Raw genomic sequence first — 25652 nt, 5'->3', positions numbered from 1 at the left:
GTCATGTTACCGACCTGTTCCCAGTTAAACCGGTCATGTTACTGACCTGTTCCCAGTTAAACCAGTCATGTTACCGACCTGTTCCCAGTTCAACCAGTCATGTTACTGACCTGTTCCCAGTTAAACCGGTCATGTTACTGACCTGTTCCCAGTTAAACCGGTCATGTTACCGACCTGTTCCCAGTTAAACCAGTCAGATTACCGACCTGTTCCCAGTTCAACCAGTCATGGTACCGACCTGTTCCCAGTTCAACCGGTCATGTTACCGACCTGTTCCCAGTTAAACCAGTCATGTTACCGACCTGTTCCCAGTTAAACCGGTCATGTTTCCGACCTGTTCCCAGTTAAACCGGTCATGTTACTGACCTGTTCCCAGTTAAACCTGTCATGTTTCCGACCTGTTCCCAGTTAAACCAGTCATGTTACCGACCTGTTCCCAGTTAAACCTGTCATGTTTCCGACCTGTTCCCAGTTAAACCGGTCATGTTACCGACCTGTTCCCAGTTAAACCGGTCATGTTACCGACCTGTTCCCAGTTAAACCAGTCAGATTACCGACCCTTTTCCCAGTTAAACCGGTCATGTTACCGACCTGTTCCCAGTTAAACCAGTCATGTTACCAACCTGTTCCCAGTTAAACCAGTCAGATTACCGACCTGTTCCCAGTTAAACCGGTCATGTTACCGACCTGTTCGCAGTTAAACCGGTCATGTTACCAACCTGTTCCCAGTTAAACCGGTCATGTTACCGACCTGTTCCCAGTTAAACTGGTCATGTTACCGACATGTTCCCAGTTAAACCGGTCAGATTACCGACCTGTTCCCAGTTAAACCGGTCATGATACCGACCTGTTCCCAGTTAAACCGGTCACGTTACTGACCTGTTCCCAGTTAAACCGGTCACGTTACCGACCTGTTCCCAGTTAAACCAGTCACGTTACCGACCTGTTCCCAGTTCAACCAGTCATGTTACTGACCTGTTCCCAGTTAAACCAGTCATGTTACCGACCTGTTCCCAGTTCAACCAGTCATGTCACCGACCTGTTCCCAGTTAAACCGGTCACGTTACCGACATGTTCCCAGTTAAACCGGTCACGTTACTGACCTGTTCCCAGTTAAACCGGTCATGTTACCGACCTGTTCCCAGTTAAACCGGTCATGTTACTGACCTGTTCCCAGTTAAACCAGTCATGTTACCGACCTGTTCCCAGTTCAACCAGTCATGTTACTGACCTGTTCCCAGTTAAACCGGTCATGTTACTGACCTGTTCCCAGTTAAACCGGTCATGTTACCGACCTGTTCCCAGTTAAACCAGTCATGTTACCGACCTGTTCCCAGTTAAACCAGTCATGGTACCGACCTGTTCCCAGTTCAACCGGTCATGTTACCGACCTGTTCCCAGTTAAACCAGTCAGATTACCGACCTGTTCCCAGTTAAACCGGTCATGTTACTGACCTGTTCCCAGTTAAACCAGTCATGTTACCGACCTGTTCCCAGTTAAACCAGTCATGTTACTGACCTGTTCCCAGTTAAACCAGTCAGATTACCGACCTGTTCCCAGTTAAACCGGTCATGTTACCTACCTGTTCCCAGCTAAACCAGTCATGTTACCAACCTGTTCCCAATTAAACCGGTCATGATACCGACCTGTTCCCAGTTAAACCGGTCATGTTACCGACCTGTTCCCAGTTAAACCGGTCATGTTACCGACCTGTTCCCAGTTAAACCAGTCATGTTACCGACCTGTTCCCAGTTCAACCAGTCATGGTACCGACCTGTTCCCAGTTCAACCGGTCATGTTACCGACCTGTTCCCAGTTAAACCAGTCACGTTACCGACCTGTTCCCAGTTAAACCAGTCAGATTACCGACCTGTTCCCAGTTAAACCGGTCATGTTACCGACCTGTTCCCAGTTAAACCAGTCATGTTACCGACCTGTTCCCAGTTAAACCAGTCATGTTACTGACCTGTTCCCAGTTAAACCAGTCATGTTACCGACCTGTTCCCAGTTAAACCGGTCATGTTACCTACCTGTTCCCAGCTAAACCAGTCATGTTACCAACCTGTTCCCAATTAAACCGGTCATGATACCGACCGTTTCCCAGTTAAACCGGTCATGTTACCGACCTGTTCCCAGTTCAACCAGTCATGTTACTGACCTGTTCCCAGTTAAACCGGTCATGATACCGACCTGTTCCCAGTTAAACCGGTCATGTTACCGACCTGTTCCCAGTTAAACCGGTCATGTTACCAACCTGTTCCCAGTTAAACCGGTCATGTTACCGACCTGTTCCCAGTTAAACCGGTCATGTTACCGACCTGTTCCCAGTTAAACCGGTCATGATACCGACCAGTTCCCAGTTAAACCGGTCATGTTACCGACCTGTTCCCAGTTAAACCAGTCATGTTACCAACCTGTTCCCCCGTTAAACCGGTCATGATATCGACCTGTTCCCAGTTAAACCGGTCATGTTACCGACCTGTTCCCAGTTAAACCAGTCATGTTACCAACCTGTTCCCAGTTAAACCAGTCAGATTACCGACCTGTTCCCAGTTCAACCAGTCATGTTACTGACCTGTTCCCAGTTAAACTAGTCATGTTACCGACCTGTTCCCAGTTAAACCGGTCATGTTACCGACCTGTTCCCAGTTAAACCGGTCATGTTACCGACCTGTTCCCAGTTAAACCTGTCATGTTTCCGACCTGTTCCCAGTTAAACCGGTCATGTTACTGACCTGTTCCCAGTTAAACCAGTCATGTTACCGACCTGTTCCCAGTTAAACCTGTCATGTTTCCGACCTGTTCCCAGTTAAACCGGTCATGTTACCGACCTGTTCCCAGTTAAACCGGTCATGTTACCGACCTGTTCCCAGTTAAACCAGTCAGATTACCGACCCTTTTCCCAGTTAAACCGGTCATGTTACTGACCTGTTCCCAGTTAAACCAGTCATGTTACCGACCTGTTCCCAGTTCAACCAGTCATATTACTGACCTGTTCCCAGTTAAACCGGTCATGTTACCTACCTGTTCCCAGTTAAACCAGTCATGTTACCAACCTGTTCCCAATTAAACCGGTCATGATACCGACCTGTTCCCAGTTAAACCGGTCATGTTACCGACCTGTTCCCAGTTAAACCAGTCATGTTACCGACCTGTTCCCAGTTCAACCAGTCATGTTACTGACCTGTTCCCAGTTAAACCGGTCATGATACCGACCTGTTCCCAGTTAAACCGGTCATGTTACCGACCTGTTCCCAGTTAAACCAGTCAGATTACCGACCTGTTCCCAGTTAAACCAGTCAGATTACCGACCAGTTCTCAGTTAAACCGGTCATGTTACCGACCTGTTCCCAGTTAAACCAGTCATGTTACCAACCTGTTCCCAGTTAAACCAGTCAGATTACCGACCTGTTCCCAGTTAAACCGGTCATGTTACCGACCTGTTCCCAGTTAAACCGGTCATGTTACCGACCTGTTCCCAGTTAAACCAGTCATGTTACCGACCTGTTCCCAGTTAAACCAGTCAGATTACCGACCTGTTCCCAGTTAAACCTGTCATGTTACTGACCTGTTCCCAGTTCAACCAGTCATGTTACTGACCTGTTCCCAGTTAAACCAGTCATGATACCGACCTGTTCCCAGTTAAACCGGTCAGATTACCGACCGTTTCCCAGTTCAACCAGTCATGTTACTGACCTGTTCCCAGTTAAACCGGTCATGATACCGACCTGTTCCCAGTTAAACCGGTCATGTTACCGACCTGTTCCCAGTTCAACCAGTCATGATACTGACCTGTTCCCGGTTAAACCATTCATATTACTGACCTGTTCCCAGTTCAACCAGTCATGTTACTGACCTGTTCCCAGTTAAACCGGTCATGATACCGACCTGTTCCCAGTTAAACCAGTCAGATTACCGACCTGTTCCCAGTTAAACTGGTCATGTTACCGACCTGTTCCCAGTTAAACCGGTCATGTTACCGACCTGTTCCCAGTTAAACCGGTCATGTTACTGACCTGTTCCTAGTTAAACCAGTCATGTTACCGACCTGTTCCCAGTTCAACCCGTCATGTTACTGACCTGTTCCCAGTTAAACCGGTCATGGTACCGACCTGTTCCCAGTTAAACCGGTCATGTTACCGACCTGTTCCCAGTTAAACCAGTCAGATTACCGACCTGTTCCCAGTTGAACCGGTCATGTTACCGACCTGTTCCCAGTTAAACCAGTCATGTTATCAACCTGTTCCCAGTTAAACCGGTCATGATACCGACCTGTTCCCAGTTAAACCGGTCATGATACCGACCTGTTCCCAGTTAAACCGGTCATGTTACTGACCTGTTCCCAGTTAAACCAGTCATGTTACCGACCTGTTCCCAGTTCAACCAGTCATGTTACTGACCTGTTCCCAGTTAAACCAGTCATGTTACCGACCTGTTCCCAGTTAAACCGGTCATGTTACCGACCTGTTCCCAGTTAAACCGGTCATGTTACCGACCTGTTCCCAGTTAAACCAGTCAGATTACCGACCTGTTCCCAGTTAAACCGGTCATGTTACTGAACTGTTCCCAGTTAAACCGGTCATGTTACTGACCTGTTCCCAGTTAAACCGGTCACGTTACCGACCTGTTCCCAGTTAAACCAGTCACGTTACCGACCTTTTCCCAGTTAAACCGGTCATGTTACTGAACTGTTCCCAGTTAAATCAGTCATGTCACCGACCTGTTTCCAGTTAAACCGGTCATGTTACCGACCTGTTCCCAGTTAAACCGGTCATGTTACCGACCTGTTCCCAGTTAAACCAGTCAGATTACCGACCTGTTTCCAGTTAAACCGGTCATGTTACCGACCTGTTCCCAGTTAAACCGGTCAGATTACCGACCTGTTCCCAGTTAAACCGGTCATTATACCGACCTGTTCCCAGTTAAACCAGTCAGATTACCGACCTGTTCCCAGTTAAACCGGTCATGTTACCGACCTTTTCCCAGTTAAACCGGTCATGTTACCGACCTGTTCCCAGTTAAACCGGTCATGATACCGACCTGTTCCCAGTTAAACCGGTCATGTTACTGACCTGTTCCCAGTTAAACCAGTCAAGTTACCGACCTGTTCCCAGTTCAACCAGTCATGTTACCGACCTGTTCCCCGTTAAACCGGTCAGATTACCGACCTGTTCCCAGTTAAACCGGTCACGTTACTGACCTGTTCCCAGTTCAACCAGTCATGTTACCGACCTGTTCCCAGTTAAACCGGTCATGTTACTGACCTGTTCCCAGTTAAACCAGTCAAGTTACCGACCTGTTCCCAGTTCAACCAGTCATGTTACCGACCTGTTCCCCGTTAAACCGGTCAGATTACTGACCTGTTCCCAGTTAAACCGGTCATGTTACTGACCTGTTCCCAGTTCAACCAGTCATGTTACCGACCTGTTCCCAGTTAAACCAGTCATGTTACCGACCTGTTCCCAGTTAAACCGGTCATGTTACCGACCTGTTCCCAGTTAAACCAGTCATGTTACCGACCTGTTCCCAGTTAAACCAGTCAGATTACCGACCTGTTCCCAGTTAAACCGGTCATGTTACCGACCTGTTCCCAGTTAAACCGGTCATGTTACTGACCTGTTCCCAGTTCAACCAGTCATGTTACCGACCTGTTCCCAGTTCAACCAGTCATGTTACCTACCTGTTCCCAGTTAAACCAGTCATGTTACCAACCTGTTCCCAATTAAACCGGTCATGATACCGACCTGTTCCCAGTTAAACCGGTCATGTTACCGACCTGTTCCCAGTTAAACCAGTCATGTTACCGACCTGTTCCCAGTTCAACCAGTCATGTTACTGACCTGTTCCCAGTTAAACCGGTCATGATACCGACCTGTTCCCAGTTAAACCGGTCATGTTACCGACCTGTTCCCAGTTAAACCAGTGAGATTACCGACCTGTTCCCAGTTAAACCAGTCAGATTACCGACCAGTTCTCAGTTAAACCGGTCATGTTACCGACCTGTTCCCAGTTAAACCAGTCATGTTACCAACCTGTTCCCAGTTAAACCAGTCAGAATACCGACCTGTTCCCAGTTAAACCGGTCATGTTACCGACCTGTTCCCAGTTAAACCGGTCATGTTACCGACCTGTTCCCAGTTAAACCAGTCATGTTACCGACCTGTTCCCAGTTAAACCAGTCAGATTACCGACCTGTTCCCAGTTAAACCGGTCATGTTACTGACCTGTTCCCAGTTCAACCAGTCATGTTACTGACCTGTTCCCAGTTAAACCAGTCATGATACCGACCTGTTCCCAGTTAAACCGGTCAGATTACCGACCGTTTCCCAGTTCAACCAGTCATGTTACTGACCTGTTCCCAGTTAAACCGTTCATGATACAGACCTGTTCCCAGTTAAACCGGTCATGTTACCGACCTGTTCCCAGTTCAACCAGTCATGATACTGACCTGTTCCCGGTTAAACCATTCATATTACTGACCTGTTCCCAGTTCAACCAGTCATGTTACTGACCTGTTCCCAGTTAAACCGGTCATGATACCGACCTGTTCCCAGTTAAACCAGTCAGATTACCGACCTGTTCCCAGTTAAACCGGTCATGTTACCGACCTGTTCCCAGTTAAACCAGTCATGTTACCGACCTGTTCCCAGTTAAACCGGTCATGTTACTGACCTGTTCCTAGTTAAACCAGTCATGTTACCGACCTGTTCCCAGTTCAACCCGTCATGTTACTGACCTGTTCCCAGTTAAACCGGTCATGGTACCGACCTGTTCCCAGTTAAACCGGTCATGTTACCGACCTGTTCCCAGTTAAACCAGTCAGATTACCGACCTGTTCCCAGTTAAACCGGTCATGTTACCGACCTGTTCCCAGTTAAACCAGTCATGTTATCAACCTGTTCCCAGTTAAACCGGTCATGATACCGACCTGTTCCCAGTTAAACCGGTCATGATACCGACCTGTTCCCAGTTAAACCGGTCATGTTACTGTCCTGTTCCCAGTTAAACCGGTCATGTTACCGACCTGTTCCCAGTTAAACCAGTCATGTTACCGACCTGTTCCCAGTTAAACCGGTCATGATACCGACCTGTTCCCAGTTAAACCGGTCATGTTACCGACCTGTTCCCAGTTAAACCAGTCAGATTACCGACCTGTTCCCAGTTAAACCAGTCAGATTACCGACCAGTTCTCAGTTAAACCGGTCATGTTACCGACCTGTTCCCAGTTAAACCAGTCATGTTACCAACCTGTTCCCAGTTAAACCAGTCAGATTACCGACCTGTTCCCAGTTAAACCGGTCATGTTACCGACCTGTTCCCAGTTAAACCGGTCATGTTACCGACCTGTTCCCAGTTAAACCAGTCATGTTACCGACCTGTTCCCAGTTAAACCAGTCAGATTACCGACCTGTTCCCAGTTAAACCTGTCATGTTACTGACCTGTTCCCAGTTCAACCAGTCATGTTACTGACCTGTTCCCAGTTAAACCAGTCATGATACCGACCTGTTCCCAGTTAAACCGGTCAGATTACCGACCGTTTCCCAGTTCAACCAGTCATGTTACTGACCTGTTCCCAGTTAAACCGGTCATGATACCGACCTGTTCCCAGTTAAACCGGTCATGTTACCGACCTGTTCCCAGTTCAACCAGTCATGATACTGACCTGTTCCCGGTTAAACCATTCATATTACTGACCTGTTCCCAGTTCAACCAGTCATGTTACTGACCTGTTCCCAGTTAAACCGGTCATGATACCGACCTGTTCCCAGTTAAACCAGTCAGATTACCGACCTGTTCCCAGTTAAACTGGTCATGTTACCGACCTGTTCCCAGTTAAACCGGTCATGTTACCGACCTGTTCCCAGTTAAACCGGTCATGTTACTGACCTGTTCCTAGTTAAACCAGTCATGTTACCGACCTGTTCCCAGTTCAACCCGTCATGTTACTGACCTGTTCCCAGTTAAACCGGTCATGGTACCGACCTGTTCCCAGTTAAACCGGTCATGTTACCGACCTGTTCCCAGTTAAACCAGTCAGATTACCGACCTGTTCCCAGTTGAACCGGTCATGTTACCGACCTGTTCCCAGTTAAACCAGTCATGTTATCAACCTGTTCCCAGTTAAACCGGTCATGATACCGACCTGTTCCCAGTTAAACCGGTCATGATACCGACCTGTTCCCAGTTAAACCGGTCATGTTACTGACCTGTTCCCAGTTAAACCAGTCATGTTACCGACCTGTTCCCAGTTCAACCAGTCATGTTACTGACCTGTTCCCAGTTAAACCAGTCATGTTACCGACCTGTTCCCAGTTAAACCGGTCATGTTACCGACCTGTTCCCAGTTAAACCGGTCATGTTACCGACCTGTTCCCAGTTAAACCAGTCAGATTACCGACCTGTTCCCAGTTAAACCGGTCATGTTACTGAACTGTTCCCAGTTAAACCGGTCATGTTACTGACCTGTTCCCAGTTAAACCGGTCACGTTACCGACCTGTTCCCAGTTAAACCAGTCACGTTACCGACCTTTTCCCAGTTAAACCGGTCATGTTACTGAACTGTTCCCAGTTAAACCAGTCATGTCACCGACCTGTTTCCAGTTAAACCGGTCATGTTACCGACCTGTTCCCAGTTAAACCGGTCATGTTACCGACCTGTTCCCAGTTAAACCAGTCAGATTACCGACCTGTTTCCAGTTAAACCGGTCATGTTACCGACCTGTTCCCAGTTAAACCGGTCAGATTACCGACCTGTTCCCAGTTAAACCGGTCATTATACCGACCTGTTCCCAGTTAAACCAGTCAGATTACCGACCTGTTCCCAGTTAAACCGGTCATGTTACCGACCTTTTCCCAGTTAAACCGGTCATGTTACCGACCTGTTCCCAGTTAAACCGGTCATGATACCGACCTGTTCCCAGTTAAACCGGTCATGTTACTGACCTGTTCCCAGTTAAACCAGTCAAGTTACCGACCTGTTCCCAGTTCAACCAGTCATGTTACCGACCTGTTCCCCGTTAAACCGGTCAGATTACCGACCTGTTCCCAGTTAAACCGGTCACGTTACTGACCTGTTCCCAGTTCAACCAGTCATGTTACCGACCTGTTCCCAGTTAAACCGGTCATGTTACTGACCTGTTCCCAGTTAAACCAGTCAAGTTACCGACCTGTTCCCAGTTCAACCAGTCATGTTACCGACCTGTTCCCCGTTAAACCGGTCAGATTACTGACCTGTTCCCAGTTAAACCGGTCATGTTACTGACCTGTTCCCAGTTCAACCAGTCATGTTACCGACCTGTTCCCAGTTAAACCAGTCATGTTACCGACCTGTTCCCAGTTAAACCGGTCATGTTACCGACCTGTTCCCAGTTAAACCAGTCATGTTACCGACCTGTTCCCAGTTAAACCAGTCAGATTACCGACCTGTTCCCAGTTAAACCGGTCATGTTACCGACCTGTTCCCAGTTAAACCGGTCATGTTACTGACCTGTTCCCAGTTCAACCAGTCATGTTACCGACCTGTTCCCAGTTCAACCAGTCATGTTACCTACCTGTTCCCAGTTAAACCAGTCATGTTACCAACCTGTTCCCAATTAAACCGGTCATGATACCGACCTGTTCCCAGTTAAACCGGTCATGTTACCGACCTGTTCCCAGTTAAACCAGTCATGTTACCGACCTGTTCCCAGTTCAACCAGTCATGTTACTGACCTGTTCCCAGTTAAACCGGTCATGATACCGACCTGTTCCCAGTTAAACCGGTCATGTTACCGACCTGTTCCCAGTTAAACCAGTGAGATTACCGACCTGTTCCCAGTTAAACCAGTCAGATTACCGACCAGTTCTCAGTTAAACCGGTCATGTTACCGACCTGTTCCCAGTTAAACCAGTCATGTTACCAACCTGTTCCCAGTTAAACCAGTCAGAATACCGACCTGTTCCCAGTTAAACCGGTCATGTTACCGACCTGTTCCCAGTTAAACCGGTCATGTTACCGACCTGTTCCCAGTTAAACCAGTCATGTTACCGACCTGTTCCCAGTTAAACCAGTCAGATTACCGACCTGTTCCCAGTTAAACCGGTCATGTTACTGACCTGTTCCCAGTTCAACCAGTCATGTTACTGACCTGTTCCCAGTTAAACCAGTCATGATACCGACCTGTTCCCAGTTAAACCGGTCAGATTACCGACCGTTTCCCAGTTCAACCAGTCATGTTACTGACCTGTTCCCAGTTAAACCGTTCATGATACAGACCTGTTCCCAGTTAAACCGGTCATGTTACCGACCTGTTCCCAGTTCAACCAGTCATGATACTGACCTGTTCCCGGTTAAACCATTCATATTACTGACCTGTTCCCAGTTCAACCAGTCATGTTACTGACCTGTTCCCAGTTAAACCGGTCATGATACCGACCTGTTCCCAGTTAAACCAGTCAGATTACCGACCTGTTCCCAGTTAAACCGGTCATGTTACCGACCTGTTCCCAGTTAAACCAGTCATGTTACCGACCTGTTCCCAGTTAAACCGGTCATGTTACTGACCTGTTCCTAGTTAAACCAGTCATGTTACCGACCTGTTCCCAGTTCAACCCGTCATGTTACTGACCTGTTCCCAGTTAAACCGGTCATGGTACCGACCTGTTCCCAGTTAAACCGGTCATGTTACCGACCTGTTCCCAGTTAAACCAGTCAGATTACCGACCTGTTCCCAGTTAAACCGGTCATGTTACCGACCTGTTCCCAGTTAAACCAGTCATGTTATCAACCTGTTCCCAGTTAAACCGGTCATGATACCGACCTGTTCCCAGTTAAACCGGTCATGATACCGACCTGTTCCCAGTTAAACCGGTCATGTTACTGTCCTGTTCCCAGTTAAACCGGTCATGTTACCGACCTGTTCCCAGTTAAACCAGTCATGTTACCGACCTGTTCCCAGTTAAACCAGTCAGATTACCGACCTGTTCCCAGTTAAACCGGTCATGTTACCGACCTGTTCCCAGTTAAACCGGTCATGTTACTGACCTGTTCCCAGTTCAACCAGTCATGTTACCGACCTGTTCCCAGTTAAACCAGTCATGTTACTGACCTGTTCCCAGTTAAACCGGTCATGTTACTGACCTGTTCCCAGTTAAACCGCTCACGTTACCGACCTGTTCCCAGTTAAACCGGTCATGTTACCGACCTGTTCCCAGTTAAACCGGTCATGTTACCGACCTGTTCCCAGTTAAACCGGTCATGTTACCGACCTGTTCCCAGTTAAACCAGTCATGTTACCGACCTGTTCCCAGTTAAACCAGTCATGTTACCGACCTGTTCCCAGTTAAACCAGTCATGTTACCGACCTGTTCCCAGTTAAACCAGTCATGTTACCGACCTGTTCCCAGTTAAACCAGTTAGTTGTCCTCTGCTTCTCCAGTTCTTACTGGTCAGTTCCAGTTCCAGCTGTTTCCAGATGTGTTGCTGTATCAGAGCTGCAATCAGCTCATATCGTCAACTCTTTTGCATCTGAGAGATTTCACAGGAGAAACATTAAAATCACGTTATTAATCTCTCAACTATCAAAATCCACAAAGTCGGAACAAATTCATTTTCGAAAACACATGACGTAGAAGAGTTTAACTGCATGAAAGTTAGGATGTGAAGTGTGGCGGAGAAACGGCATGATCAATGTACAGATCCAGTTCGTAGCAGCAATCGGCCGGATCCACCACCGATGCCTGACAGCTCCTCTTTATTCCATTAGTAGCTAGTTGTGGAGTTAATCTGTGAAGGCCACTTCAGAGCCAGCACCATGGTTACACTCCTGGTGTGTCGAGTCCCGGCTGCTGAAGGAAGCCAACGCCATTGCTTCCATTTTGGAAAGAAGAAACCTTAGGTTCAATAAAAGCAGTAACCTCCGGAGGTCAAACGTGAAGCCAAGACCTGCAGTTCTCCCTTCATCCACTAGGGGCTCTAAAACAGAGGAAATCCCCGTAGACTCCCATGACCAACTTAACAGTAGGAATAAACATGTTTACAGCAGAAATAAACACGTTTACAAAAGAAAAAAACACGTTTACAGCAGAAATGAACATGTTTACAGCAGGAATAAACATGTTTACAGCAGAAATGAACATGTTTACAGCAGGAATAAACATGTTTACAGCAGAAATGAACATGTTTACAGCAGGAATAAACATGTTTACAGTAGGAATAAACATGTTTACAGCAGAAATAAACATGTTTACAGCAGAAATAAACACGTTTACAAAAGAAAAAAACACGTTTACAGCAGAAATGAACATGTTTACAGCAGGAATAAACATGTTTACAGCAGGAATAAACACGTTTACAGCAGGAATAAACATGTTTACAGCAGGAATAAACATGTTTACAGCAGAAATGAACATGTTTACAGCAGGAATAAACATGTTTACAGCAGAAATGAACATGTTTACAGCAGGAATAAACATGTTTACAGTAGGAATAAACATGTTTACAGCAGAAATAAACATGTTTACAGCAGAAATAAACACGTTTACAAAAGAAAAAAACATGTTTACAGCAGAAATGAACATGTTTACAGCAGGAATAAACATGTTTACAGCAGGAATAAACACGTTTACAGCAGGAATAAACATGTTTACAGCAGGAATAAACACGTTTACAAAGAAAAAAACATGTTTACAGCAGAAATAAACACGTTTACAGCAGAAATAAACATGTTTACAGCCTGGTACAAAAATCCATTTTAGGTTTAATGGGTCAGGTTTACCTTCATGACAACTGTGGAGGGAGTGAATTTTTTTCTAACTCGCCCGTTTGAAGTCATTTTATATTGAAATTCAGCATAATTAGGGGCGTGTCCTTTTGATTGGCAGGTACCTGATATCCCACTGCGAGAAGGCAGAATGTGGCGCAATTGCGGTTATTTGCTAGTTAACAGCGTGATTTAACTTTAGCCGCCTACCTCTGTTAGCCAGTTAGCTCCCAAAGGGTCCAGACTAGCTTTTAGCTTCATCCAGGTCGGAGTTTGATAGACTTGATAGAGTTTTTATCTGTTTTCAATGTGTTTGGTTTTCCTTTTTCCTTTAAATTATTTTCCTCCTACAAGTCTTCAACAGTCTTCCAGTATGACAAGCATGGTGAGGAACTTTTGCACGTTATCATCATGTCTGATACTTTGGCTGTAAGCAGAGCTGTTTGCTAGCTCTGGGTCGGACATAGCAACCCTTTCAGGCCCTGCTGAGCTGGTGGCACACCTCTGAGAGCACGTCCGGAGTTTAAAGTTACTTTATCACAAAAGAATAACTGGTGCTGAGACAAAAAAAAGTCAATAGAACTCTCCGAAAGGTGCTCTTACATTTAAATTCACAGATTTGATGGTGATGCATACTTCACGCCTGGCAGAAGCAGGGCTATTCATCACACGGACTGGGAAAGTGGAGGGCGGGGGAAGGCTGTCGGCGGACTCGGCCACCTTGATTAATGTGATTTGATCTTGACAGTGGACCCCTAATTCATCAAGACCTTGATCTAGCTGTCGCTCCCCCCGTGCCTCTGCCAAATTCACCTAATTACAGGAACATTGTGCAGCAAATTAAGTGTGGTGTCATTTGTCGCCTGGTGCAGCACTTTATTATACACTCGTGGCAGTGTGTCAGAGGTCCCCTCCTTGATTGTCTAACATGACATCCTGGCACCATCCTCTTCATCATTGTTTGCATATACTGTAATGAGGGGGTGGGTTATTTTGTCAGGACAATCATGAAAAGCAACCAAGGGGGAGGATTTTTTATACCTCCTCGGTTTTTCTTTGCTGGCTCTTGCCTTCAAATGCAGAAGAAGAAACTTGGAGGAGGCTTCAGGAACAACTCTTCCTGTTCTGGGAGAGCATCTCTGAACACTCACTGAAGTACATTTTCCACCTGATTTTGTACCTTTTGTCTTTCCAGAAGTTGCTGTAACAAATGGTGAAATGAGCACCTTGGTTTCCTACTTGTATGAATATTAAACGTGAATATTACATGAATATTAAAGCAGGAATTCTAAATGCCCCAACAGAAATGTAATCTCTACTATGTCAAGCGGACAAACAACGGTGTCTTTTTAGTTTCTGAACAATTTTTGTTTTTTCAGATGGAAATTTAAATTTATTTTACAACGTGAACTGTTACCATGGTAACCATGGTAACATGTGATTCCATAGTTTTCACATGCGACCTGACACTTTTCTGTCGTGGTCCAGTTCTCTGTAAACATGATTCTACACATTTCACATACTTTACACATGTGATTATATGTTTTTCACGTGTCCAGACTGTTAACATGTAGCTTCTATACATTCCACATGATTCCTATTCTTTACATGTGAGCTGGTACGTTTTGGCTTTGGTCTAGTTTCACATGGTAGTGATGAAATGTGACACACATTTACACTTCATGAAAATAAATGAAAAGTACAATATGTTCCAAATATGTATTTCACATATTATCCACAATGTTGACATACTTTGTGTATTTCAGACAGTTTTATCCTTATAAAATGTGACCACATGTGTGTAACTTCATTTATTTCCACCGAGTTAGCACCAAAGTGTTTCAGTTTGTTGACATGTTTGGAGTCCAAATCTTACGAGGATTCTAGGAGTCCTGATGACTGATCTGGATCAGAGCAGACTTATTCTGGTTTACGTTGCTGTTCACACCCAGGCAACAGCGAAAGAGGATCTCTGCCATGTATCGCAGCTCAGAAACAAGCAAACGGTGCCGCATGCTGGGATCAGGATGCACTTCCCCGACAAGTCCACTAACACTAGGCGAATCCTGCAGCATAGTTAATGAAGAGGTTGAGAGAGAGGTTTGACGCTATGGCAACCAAACAAACCTGAGGATGAGATGAGTTTTTAAGGAGGACATGATTTGCAGCTCTGTGCTCTTGTTTGTTTGTATCTAGGTCATTTGTCTCAGTGCAGGAGGAGGGAGGCGTTCGGGGTTTCAGGGGAGGTGTTGCCTGTTAAAATTTGAGAGGTTGGCTTCACAGAGCCGCTCATAAACCTACAGTGGGAGTTTATTCAGCCGCATGCTGGACTGTGTGATTTATCTAAATCAGAGAGCTTCCTCAGCCTGAAACCAGAGACAAGAGTCAGAGTCACTCTGTAATTTATCTCCGGTGTTATCTCCAAGCCAGCACGCACACACACATATACAGACAATGCACAATTTGTGTACAAACAACAAGAACAAAGAGGAACAAATTTCTACATTTACATTCTTTTTAAGGCAGTTTTAACGTAAAACTCGTTTCATCTGCTGAAGACAAAGTTTCTAGATCACAAGACAAACTGGTCAGAATCATTTCACACAGAAAACTTTCAGCTTTCTGTGGAAAATGTTCCTGAGAAAAGACCACAGCAGAGCCTGTTGTGCCTCTGGGCATAATGTTGGGAAAAGCTTCCAGATGTCTGGAGGCTCCTGGATCAGTGGTGATCCTTTTTTAACAAATATGAGATAGACCTAGGAGGGGACATGGTATGATGGGAGAGCCATAATGTGCTGTATTTTCTTAAACAACTAGCACACATTTGCCTCAGTAACATGTCACGCAGTGACGACATCCCGAACATCCAACTAAAACATCAGTTTCTGTGTGACGGGGTCCACGCCTCATGTAGCAGGGTGCTGGTTGAAGAGCTCTGACATTTCTCTTCACCAAAACGATTGGCGAGTTTGTAAATGTGCGAGGCGTAGGAAGTTACATTCACAAAGTTACCACAAGAACCAGCCTTCTCTGTCCAAAAGCAGCTAAAGTCTCTTTCAGGGAAGGCTTTGCAGATTTCAGCAAGACAATGCTGAACCACATTAAAAAGCCACTGTGATGTTCCCGTTTACCTTCCGTTGTCCTTCGTGGACTGATGACAAGTTATATCTCAAATTAAAAGGAACAAACCATGAAAAGGTGTCAGTGGTACGAAAGTTAAAAGAAAAAGCTAATTAAAACAGCTGCCATGCACACACCTGCTGCACCCTTTTCAGCATGATAACACAAAACAGCAAATGCAGGTGACAAAAAGACAACAACAAATGGCTCCGGCAGCATCCAGCACAGTGGCATGGCTTCACAAGAGAAAAGGAAGCTGCTAAACTGGCCTGCCTGCAGTCCAGACACACTGCCAGTACACTCAACATAAAATGAGATTATATTTTCCAGCTAACGGTTGTTAAGTGGCATTCAGGTGATCTACGACAACTCCTTCATCACAGCTACCTATGAAAAGCTGCAGCCAGGATCTGCACGAGACCCAGGCCTGATGTAGCTCCTGAAACACTGTCAAACGCCTCATTAATGCCGTTGCTGTCATGTTAGCAGCTGCTCCAGCATGTGCTGTCAAAAACACATGTACACAGCGCGGAGAAGAAAGAAGTAAGGAAACGTCTGCCGGGGGACGAGGGGTGTTACACCTCATTTAAAACTCAGCGCATTTACAGTCCAGGTCAACGTGTTTCATGCTTTTCAGCTACTCAGGTTCTGTTTCACATCAGTCTGTTACCTTTCATTTACACACACACATTCATTATTATTACATCACTTTCCAACGTGAGGGCTGAATAAATCCAGACATCTCACCCTGGCCGACAGTCGGGTCTTCAGACCTGGAAAATCTACTTTTTCATTCATTTCCTGTCCAGCAGTTCATTCATTAAGCCCATAATTAAATGGAACTGTTAAATCTGATGCAATACATGTTAATTATTGATTCATTATCACTTTTTCTTGCTGCTCTTTTTCACATTTTTCAGACCCAGAAGTCAGACTTGAACATGTCTGAGAAAATGTAGACATTATCTGCCATCCAAATATACAACAACATGGCGACTAAAGGGCTGATTGAATATTATTCCTCTGCTAAATGTAAAATGAGATTTGGATCAGCGTTTTCATCTTCCAGGCATGATTTAAAGAGAAATACTTGGTGGCCTCAGGATTGGGTCCCTGCTTTTTGCGGATGACGTGGTCCTGTTGGCTTCATCTGGTCGTGATCTCCAGCTCTCACTTGAGCGATTCGCGGCCGAGTGTGAAGCGGCTGGGATGAGAATCAGCACCTCCAAATCTGAGACCATGGTCCTCAGCCGGAATAGGGTGGATTGCCCTCTCCGGGTCGGGGGTCAGGTCCTGCCTCAAGTGGAGGAGTTTAAATATCTCGGGGTCTTGTTCACGAGTGAGGGAAGGATGGAGCGTGAGATGGATAGACGGATCGGTGCGGCGTCTGCAGTAATGCGGACTCTGCGCCGGTCTGTCGTGGTGAAGAAGGAGCTGAGCCAGAAGGCGAAGCTCTCGATTTACCAGTCGATCTACGTTCCTACCCTCACCTATGGTCATGAGCTGTGGGTCGTGACCGAAAGAAGGAGATCTCGTATACAGGCGGCTGAAATGAGTTTCCTCCGCAGGGTGGCCGGGCTCTCCCTTAGAGATAGGGTGAGGAGCTCGGTCATCCGGGAGGAGATCAGAGTAGAGCCGCTGCTCCTTCGCATCGAGAGGAACCAGTTGCGGTGGCTCGGGCATCTGGTCGGGATGCCTCCTGGACCTCCCTGGTGAGGTGTTCCAGGCACGTCCCTCTGGGAGGAGACCCCGGGGAAGACCCAGGACACGCTGGAGGGATTATATCTCTCGGCTGGCCTGGGAACGCCTCGGGATCCCCCCCGCAGAGTTGGCAAATGTGGCTGGGGAGAGGGAAGTCTGGGCTTCCCTGCTTAGGCTGCTGCCCCCGCGACCCGACCCCGGATAAGCGGCAGAAGATGGAAAAATAGAAATATTTAAGTCTTTTTATTTAACGTAAAGGATCTTTAAAGGTGATTTTGGAGTGAAATGTGGGATGGGGGGGAGATGCAGACTTGGAAACGTGTTTTTCTCAGTCCCACACCTGGATCCACCACAGTGTTTTTCTGCTCTAGATAAGCCAAATGACACATAGATCCACGTGTTATCTGAACTGTAAGTTACCCACAATGCACTGCTTCCTCTCTCAGTAACTAGACAAATATTTCATCTATCTGACTGAAATAAATCTGATTGAAGATTACAGCCGACATGTTTAAATGGAAGGGAGGTTAAAGGATCCAAAGAGGTGCATTGACAAGATGGACATATTTAGTAGCAATGGACATGCACAGTGCCAACTTATCTGGAAAAAGTTGGGTTTTCTGTCTTTTTATTTGAACCTTTTGGCTCGTTCAGTTTCCAACAACACACTGTACAGCTGCAGTCCCGCTCTGTTTGGCTGCTGCCATTAGTCTGCTCTGAAAACTCATCACATTACATGACGTGGTTCAAGCATGCTCAGAAACAAAATGGAGACCGATTGGGTCATTTGTGACACTGACATGACTGGACGTTTGATTAAAAGTGGTCCGTGCATCTCATCTCTGTGACCAGATCGCACCCTTACGCCAGATCAGAAGCTGGAGAAAGGTCTTACATGTGAGGTTAGGCTAGTGGAGGATCAGGTTTGCAGATGGGATGCTGGAGGACTTTGTAGTCCAGTTCCAGCCTGTCTGGGAATCTGTACAAAACACCAGGAATCAGTTCCAAGTTCAACAGGTTAAAGGATCCGAAGAGGTGCATTTACAAGATGGACATATTTAGTAGCAATGGACATGCACAGTGCCAACTTATCTGGAAAAAGTTGGGTTTTCTTTCTTTTTATTTGAACCTTTTGGCTCGTTGAACCATGTTGGTTTTTCTTTCTGCAGCCCTGCAAGCTTGACCAGCAGCCCCATCTCCGACATCTCCCTGATTCACTTGTCACCTGCTGCCATGGCAACCAGCGACTCCCTCTTCAGCTCTCCTCACCCGTACGTCAACCCTCACATGGAGCACTACCTGCGCTCGGTGCACGGCAGCCCCACTCTGTCTATGATCTCAGCTGCCAGAGGACTGAGCCCTGCAGACCGTAAGTTTACTTCCATCTATAAATATGGCAGCTCATCTTACTGGGACCAGTTTATATTATATTAATCTATCCAAACTCTTTTGAGAAAAAAGGCTTTTGAAGTTTTTTAAACAGAAATGAAATATTTATTTAGTTTTATTTATCATCAGGACACATTTCCAATGTCTTCCAAGAGTTTTCTCAACATCCATCCATCTATTTTCTGCCGCTTATCCGGGGTCGGGTCATGTCGCGGAGGCTCCAGCCTAAGCAGGGAAGCCCAGACTTCCCTCTCCCCAGCCACATTTGCCAACTCTGATCCCGAGGCGTTCCCAGGCCAGCCGAGAGATATAATCCCTCCAGCGTGTCCTGGGTCTTCCCCGGGGTCTCCTCCCAGAGGGACGTGCCTGGAACACCTCACCAGGGAGGTCCAGGAGGCATCCTGACCAGATGCCCGAGCCACCTCAACTGGTTCCTCTCGATGCGAAGGAGCAGCGGCTCTACTCTGATCTCCTCCCGGATGACCGAGCTCCTCACCCTATCTCTAAGGGAGAGCCCGGCCACCCTGCGGAGGAAACTCATTTCAGCCGCCTATATACGAGATCTCCTACAGCATACATGTGACAAAAACAGGATCAGGCAGACTGAGGCACAGCCACGAAAGCAGTGCACCTTTTTATGAGGAAAAGATGACAAACCGATTCAAACGGTGATCTGGATCACCTCCAAAACTAAATCATGTCTTCCTTTTCATGTTTCCAACAACTCCTGAAGATGTCATGAAAATCTGTCCATAACTTTTTGAGTTATCTTGAATACAAACAGATAAACGCCGGTGAAAGCATCACCTCATTGCCGGAGGTAACAGTTCAGGAGGAAGAGCCTTTCACCTGGAAAGTTGTCCTGATCCAGATTTCTTGTTTGACTTCCAAGAATTCGATGTAGTCCAGTTTTTGAGTCAGTCCAGTTCTAAAGGAACTTGCTCGTCAATATTTTTCTGAGCAGCTTCAAAGGAGTAGTCACTTATCTCCTGGAATCTGGAAAAGATCCCCAGACTTCAGGAAGGAGGACTGCTGATCTGTCCAGGTTCGCCTTCCTACTTCCCTGTAGCTGTTGGCCAATAGCAGACTGCAGGTCGAGATATCTCTCAGGTCCTGGTTCAGGTCTGAAATCCTATTTTCTGTCTAATTTTCATAGATCATGATGAGTTCCTCCGACAGGGACAGAAATGTCCACAGAAAGACTTTTGTCAGGCCTTCAGATGGAGATCTGCTGAGAGATCACAGTAGATGAAGTAGAGTCTGGATCAGGAAGCAGAAGGGTTGGATGGTGGAAATTCCTTGGCCTGGACACCCAACCCCTTCAGCCTCCACATCCACCTCCTCAGCATGAGACAGGACTCCCTCCCCTCTCTCTTTCCATCCATCTATCATCCTTTACTTCCCTCCTCCTACAGTGGCCCATGAGCATTTGAAAGACCGCGGGCTGTTTGGACTTCCTCCTCCTCCTCCTCCTCCTCCTCCTCCTCCTCCTCCTCCTGGAGCCGGTCCCGCTGAGTACTACCACCTGATGGCCAGCCATCGGAGCCCCTACAGTGAGCTGCTCATGCAGGGGGCCGGAGCCAGTGTCGGGGCCCACCTGTCTGACTACATCAGTCCCATCGATGGTAAGTTACAGCTGTTTGTTTTTGTGCTGAACAACCCTGTGATGGGAAACTGCTGCCTCTAGCGAGGTGATACTGGATTGTTACTGGTGTTACTGGATTAGAAGCACGTGGAAGATGACACAGTTCCCAGCAGAGGTGGTCTCAGAGAGCACAGCATGTTGCCATCAACATTCAGGAATCATGGCAGGAATGTTAAAGAAAACCCAAGCTGTTGGATGAAGACCAGACAATCCTACAAGTCGACCTTCCCTCCGTCTGATTCTCATACAGAAAGTGTGTTTCTAGGTCAGTGGCACAGGAACGAGGTGGACAACGTGGGTGTGGGCTGAACCTCTCCACTGTGTAAGACCGGCTACAGCCTTCATAGGTCAGATTCTGCCTACTCAGAGATGTGACCGAGGATGTGGATTACTCCTCCTGCATGAGGCTGTAACTCCTGAGTTGTATGTTCCAGCACCATTTGGAATATTTATTCCTGTCATCATCTTTACTGGTATTTAGTCATGTGACCTCAGGCTGAAATGCCTGATGGTCTAAACAAACCGACATTTCTTGTCTATATCACGTCCCGACATTATTCAGGAAAGATTTAATCTTGAAATGGAAAGAATCCACATCGGCTCAGTAGCCATGATGTGGAACAGTGGGACAGTGGGACAGTGGAACAGTGGAACAGTGGGACAGTGGGACAGTGGGACAGTGGGACAGTGGAACAGTGGGACAGTGGAACAGTGGAACAGTGGGACAGTGGGACAGTGGAACAGTGGAACAGTGGAACAGTGGGACAGTGGAACAGTGGAACAGTGGGACAGTGGAACAGTGGGACAGTGGGACAGTGGAACAGTGGAACAGTGGGACAGTGGGACAGTGGAACAGTGGGACAGTGGGACAGTGGAACAGTGGAACAGTGGGACAGTGGAACAGTGGGACAGTGGAACAGTGGGACAGTGGGACAGTGGGACAGTGGAACAGTGGAACAGTGGGACAGTGGGACAGTGGAACAGTGGGACAGTGGGACAGTGGAACAGTGGGACAGTGGGACAGTGGAACAGTGGAACAGTGGGACAGTGGGACAGTGGGACAGTGGGACAGTGGAACAGTGGGACAGTGGAACAGTGGAACTGTGGGACAGTGGGACAGTGGAACAGTGGGACAGTGGGACAGTGGGACAGTGGAACAGTGGAACAGTGGGACAGTGGAACAGTGGGACAGTGGGACAGTGGAACAGTGGGACAGTGGGACAGTGGAACAGTGGAACAGTGGGACAGTGGGACAGTGGAACAGTGGGACAGTGGGACAGTGGAACAGTGGAACAGTGGAACAGTGGGACAGTGGGACAGTGGAACAGTGGAACAGTGGGACAGTGGGACAGTGGGACAGTGGAACAGTGGGACAGTGGAACAGTGGAACTGTGGGACAGTGGGACAGTGGAACAGTGGGACAGTGGGACAGTGGGACAGTGGGACAGTGGGACAGTGGAACAGTGGAACAGTGGAACAGTGGGACAGTGGGACAGTGGGACAGTGGAACAGTGGAACAGTGGGACAGTGGAACAGTGGGACAGTGGGACAGTGGAACAGTGGGACAGTGGAACAGTGGGACAGTGGGACAGTGGAACAGTGGAACAGTGGGACAGTGGAACAGTGGAACAGTGGGACAGTGGGACAGTGGAACAGTGGAACAGTGGGACAGTGGAACAGTGGAACAGTGGGACAGTGGGACAGTGGGACAGTGGAACAGTGGGACAGTGGGACAGTGGAACAGTGGAACTGTGGGACAGTGGAACAGTGGGACAGTGGGACAGTGGAACAGTGGGACAGTGGAACAGTGGGACAGTGGGACAGTGGAACAGTGGAACAGTGGGACAGTGGGACAGTGGAACAGTGGGACAGTGGGACAGTGGAACAGTGGGACAGTGGGACAGTGGAACAGTGGGACAGTGGGACAGTGGAACAGTGGAACAGTGGGACAGTGGGACAGTGGAACAGTGGAACAGTGGGACAGTGGAACAGTGGGACAGTGGAACAGTGGGACAGTGGGACAGTGGAACAGTGGGACAGTGGGACAGTGGAACAGTGGAACAGTGGGACAGTGGAACAGTGGAACAGTGGGACAGTGGGACAGTGGAACAGTGGGACAGTGGGACAGTGGGACAGTGGAACAGTGGAACAGTGGAACAGTGGGACAGTGGGACAGTGGAACAGTGGAACAGTGGGGCAGTGGGACAGTGGGACAGTGGGACAGTGGAACAGTGGAACTGTGGGACAGTGGGACAGTGGAACAGTGGGACAGTGGGACAGTGGAACAGTGGAACAGTGGAACAGTGGGACAGTGGAACAGTGGGACAGTGGGACAGTGGAACAGTGGAACAGTGGGACAGTGGGACAGTGGAACAGTGGGACAGTGGGACAGTGGGACAGTGGAACAGTGGGACAGTGGAACAGTGTAACAGTGGGACAGTGGGACAGTGGAACAGTGGGACAGTGGGACAGTGAAACAGTGGAACAGTGGGACAGTGGAACAGTGGAACAGTGGGACAGTGGGACAGTGGAACAGTGTGACAGTGGGACAGTGGGACAGTGGAACAGTGGGACAGTGGAACAGTGGAACAGTGGAACAGTGGGACAGTGGGACAGTGGAACAGTGGAACAGTGGGACAGTGGAACAGTGGGACAGTGGAACAGTGGAACAGTGGGACAGTGGAACAGTGGGACAGTGGGACAGTGGGACAGTGGGACAGTGAAACAGTGGAACAGTGGGACAGTGGAACAGTGGAACAGTGGAACAGTGGGACAGTGGGACAGTGGAACAGTGTGACAGTGGGACAGTGGGACAGTGGAACAGTGGGACAGTGGAACAGTGGAACAGTGGGACAGTGGAACAGTGGGACAGTGGGACAGTGGAACAGTGGGACAGTGGAACAGTGGGACAGTGGGACAGTGGAACAGTGGAACAGTGGGACAGTGGAATAGTGGAACAGTGGAACAGTGGGACAGTGGAACAGTGGGACAGTGTAACAGTGGGACAGTGGGACAGTGGGACAGTGGAAAAAGGGAGTGTCTACAGGGGGATGGGAGTGTGTGTCTACAGGGGATGGGAGTGTGTGTCTACAGGGGATGGGAGTGTGTGTGTCTACAGGGGATGGGAGTGTGTGTGTCTACAGGGGATGGGAGTGTGTGTCTACAGGGGATGGGAGTGTGTGTATCTACAGGTGAATGGGAGTGTGTGTCTACAGGGGAATGGGAGTGTGTGTCTACAGGTGAATGGGAGTGTGTGTCTACAGGGGAATGCGAGTGTGTGTATCTACAGATGAATGGGAGTGTGTGTCTAAAGGTGAATCGAAGTGTGTATCTACAGGTGAATGGGAGTGTGTGTCTACAGGGGGATGGGAGTGTGTGTATCTACAGGGGGATGGGAGTGTGTGTATCTACAGGGGGATGGGAGTGTGTGTGTCTACAGTGTGTGTCTACAGGGGAATGGGAGTGTGTGTGTCTACAGTGTGTGTCTACAGGGGGATGGGAGTGTGTGTGTCTACAGGGGGATGGGAGTGTGTGTATCTACAGGGGGATGGGAGTGTGTGTGTCTACAGGGGAATGGGAGTGTGTGTGTGTCTACAGTGTGTGTCTACAGGGGAATGGGAGTGTGTGTGTCTACAGGGGAATGGGAGTGTGTGTGTCTACAGGGGAATGGGAGTGTGTGTCTACAGGGGGGTGGGAGTGTGTGTCTACAGGGGAATGGGAGTGTGTGTCTACAGGGGGATGGGAGTGTGTGTATCTACAGGGGTTTGGGAGTGTGTGTGTCTACAGGGGAATGGGAGTGTGTGTCTACAGGGGAATGGGAGTGTGTGTGTCTACAGGGGAATGGGAGTGTGTGTGTCTACAGGGGAATGGGAGTGTGTATCTACAGGTGAATGGGAGTGTGTGTCTACAGGGGGATGGGAGTGTGTGTATCTACAGGGGGATGGGAGTGTGTGTTTACAGATGAATGGGAGTGTGTATCTACAGGTGAATGGGAGTGTGTGTATCTACAGGTGAATGGGAGTGTGTGTATCTACAGGTGAATGGGAGTGTGTGTATCTACAGGGGAATGGGAGTGTGTGTCTACAGGGGGATGGGAGTGTGTGTCTACAGGGGGATGGGAGTGTGTGTCTACAGGGGGATGGGAGTGTGTGTGTCTACAGGGGAATGGGAGTGTGTGTGTCTACAGGGGGATTGGAGTGTGTGTGTCTACAGGGGAATGGGAGTGTGTATCTACAGGGGGATGGGAGTGTGTGTGTCTACAGGGGGATGGGAGTGTGTGTCTACAGGGGGATGGGAGTGTGTGTCTACAGGTGAATGGGAGTGTGTGTCTACAGGGGAATGGGAGTGTGTATCTACAGGGGAATGGGAGTGTGTGTCTACAGGGGAATGGGAGTGTGTGTCTACAGGGGGATGGGAGTGTGTGTCTACAGGGGGATGGGCGTGTGTGTCTACAGGGGGATGGGAGTGTGTGTCTACAGGGGAATGGGAGTGTGTGTCTACAGGGGAATGGGAGTGTGTGTGTCTACAGGGGAATGGGAGTGTGTGTCTACAGGGGAATGGGAGTGTGTGTGTCTACAGGGGGATGGGAGTGTGTGTCTACAGGGGAATGGGAGTGTGTGTCTACAGGGGGATGGGAGTGTGTGTCTACAGGGGGATGGGAGTGTGTGTGTCTACAGTGTGTGTATACAGGGGGATTGGAGTGTGTGTGTCTACAGTGTGTGTCTACAGGGGGATGGGAGTGTGTGTGTCTACAGGGGAATGGGAGTGTGTGTGTCTACAGGGGAATGGGAGTGTGTGTGTCTACAGGTGAATGGGAGTGTGTGTCTACAGGGGAATGGGAGTGTGTGTGTCTACAGGGGAATGGGAGTGTGTGTCTACAGGGGAATGGGAGTGTGTATCTACAGGGGGATGGGAGTGTGTGTCTACAGGGGAATGGGAGTGTGTGTCTACAGGGGAATGGGAGTGTGTGTGTCTACAGGGGGATGGGAGTGTGTGTGTCTACAGGGGGATGGGAGTGTGTGTCTACAGGGGAATGGGAGTGCGTGTCTACAGGGG

General features: G+C 48.1%; 1 protein-coding gene across 1 annotated transcript in view; it reads left to right on the top strand.

Annotated features, from left to right (window-relative positions):
• LOC306773876 (zinc finger protein GLI2-like) overlaps positions 1 to 25652 on the top strand; it is a gene marked incomplete at both ends in the record, with an annotated part of 310055 nt that overhangs the window by 132121 nt on the left and 152282 nt on the right. The window contains 2 exons of the mRNA XM_079263820.1: positions 18733 to 18932; positions 20368 to 20577. Coding sequence (XP_079119946.1) covers positions 18733 to 18932; positions 20368 to 20577 — 410 coding nt within the window. The remainder of the gene's footprint in view (positions 1 to 18732; positions 18933 to 20367; positions 20578 to 25652) is intronic.

Source organism: Telmatherina bonti, assembly GCF_933228915.1.
Source record: "Telmatherina bonti genome assembly, chromosome: 24".
In the NCBI taxonomy this organism is placed as follows: Eukaryota; Metazoa; Chordata; class Actinopteri; order Atheriniformes; family Telmatherinidae; genus Telmatherina; species Telmatherina bonti.
This window is presented reverse-complemented; position numbering and strand designations above follow the sequence as displayed.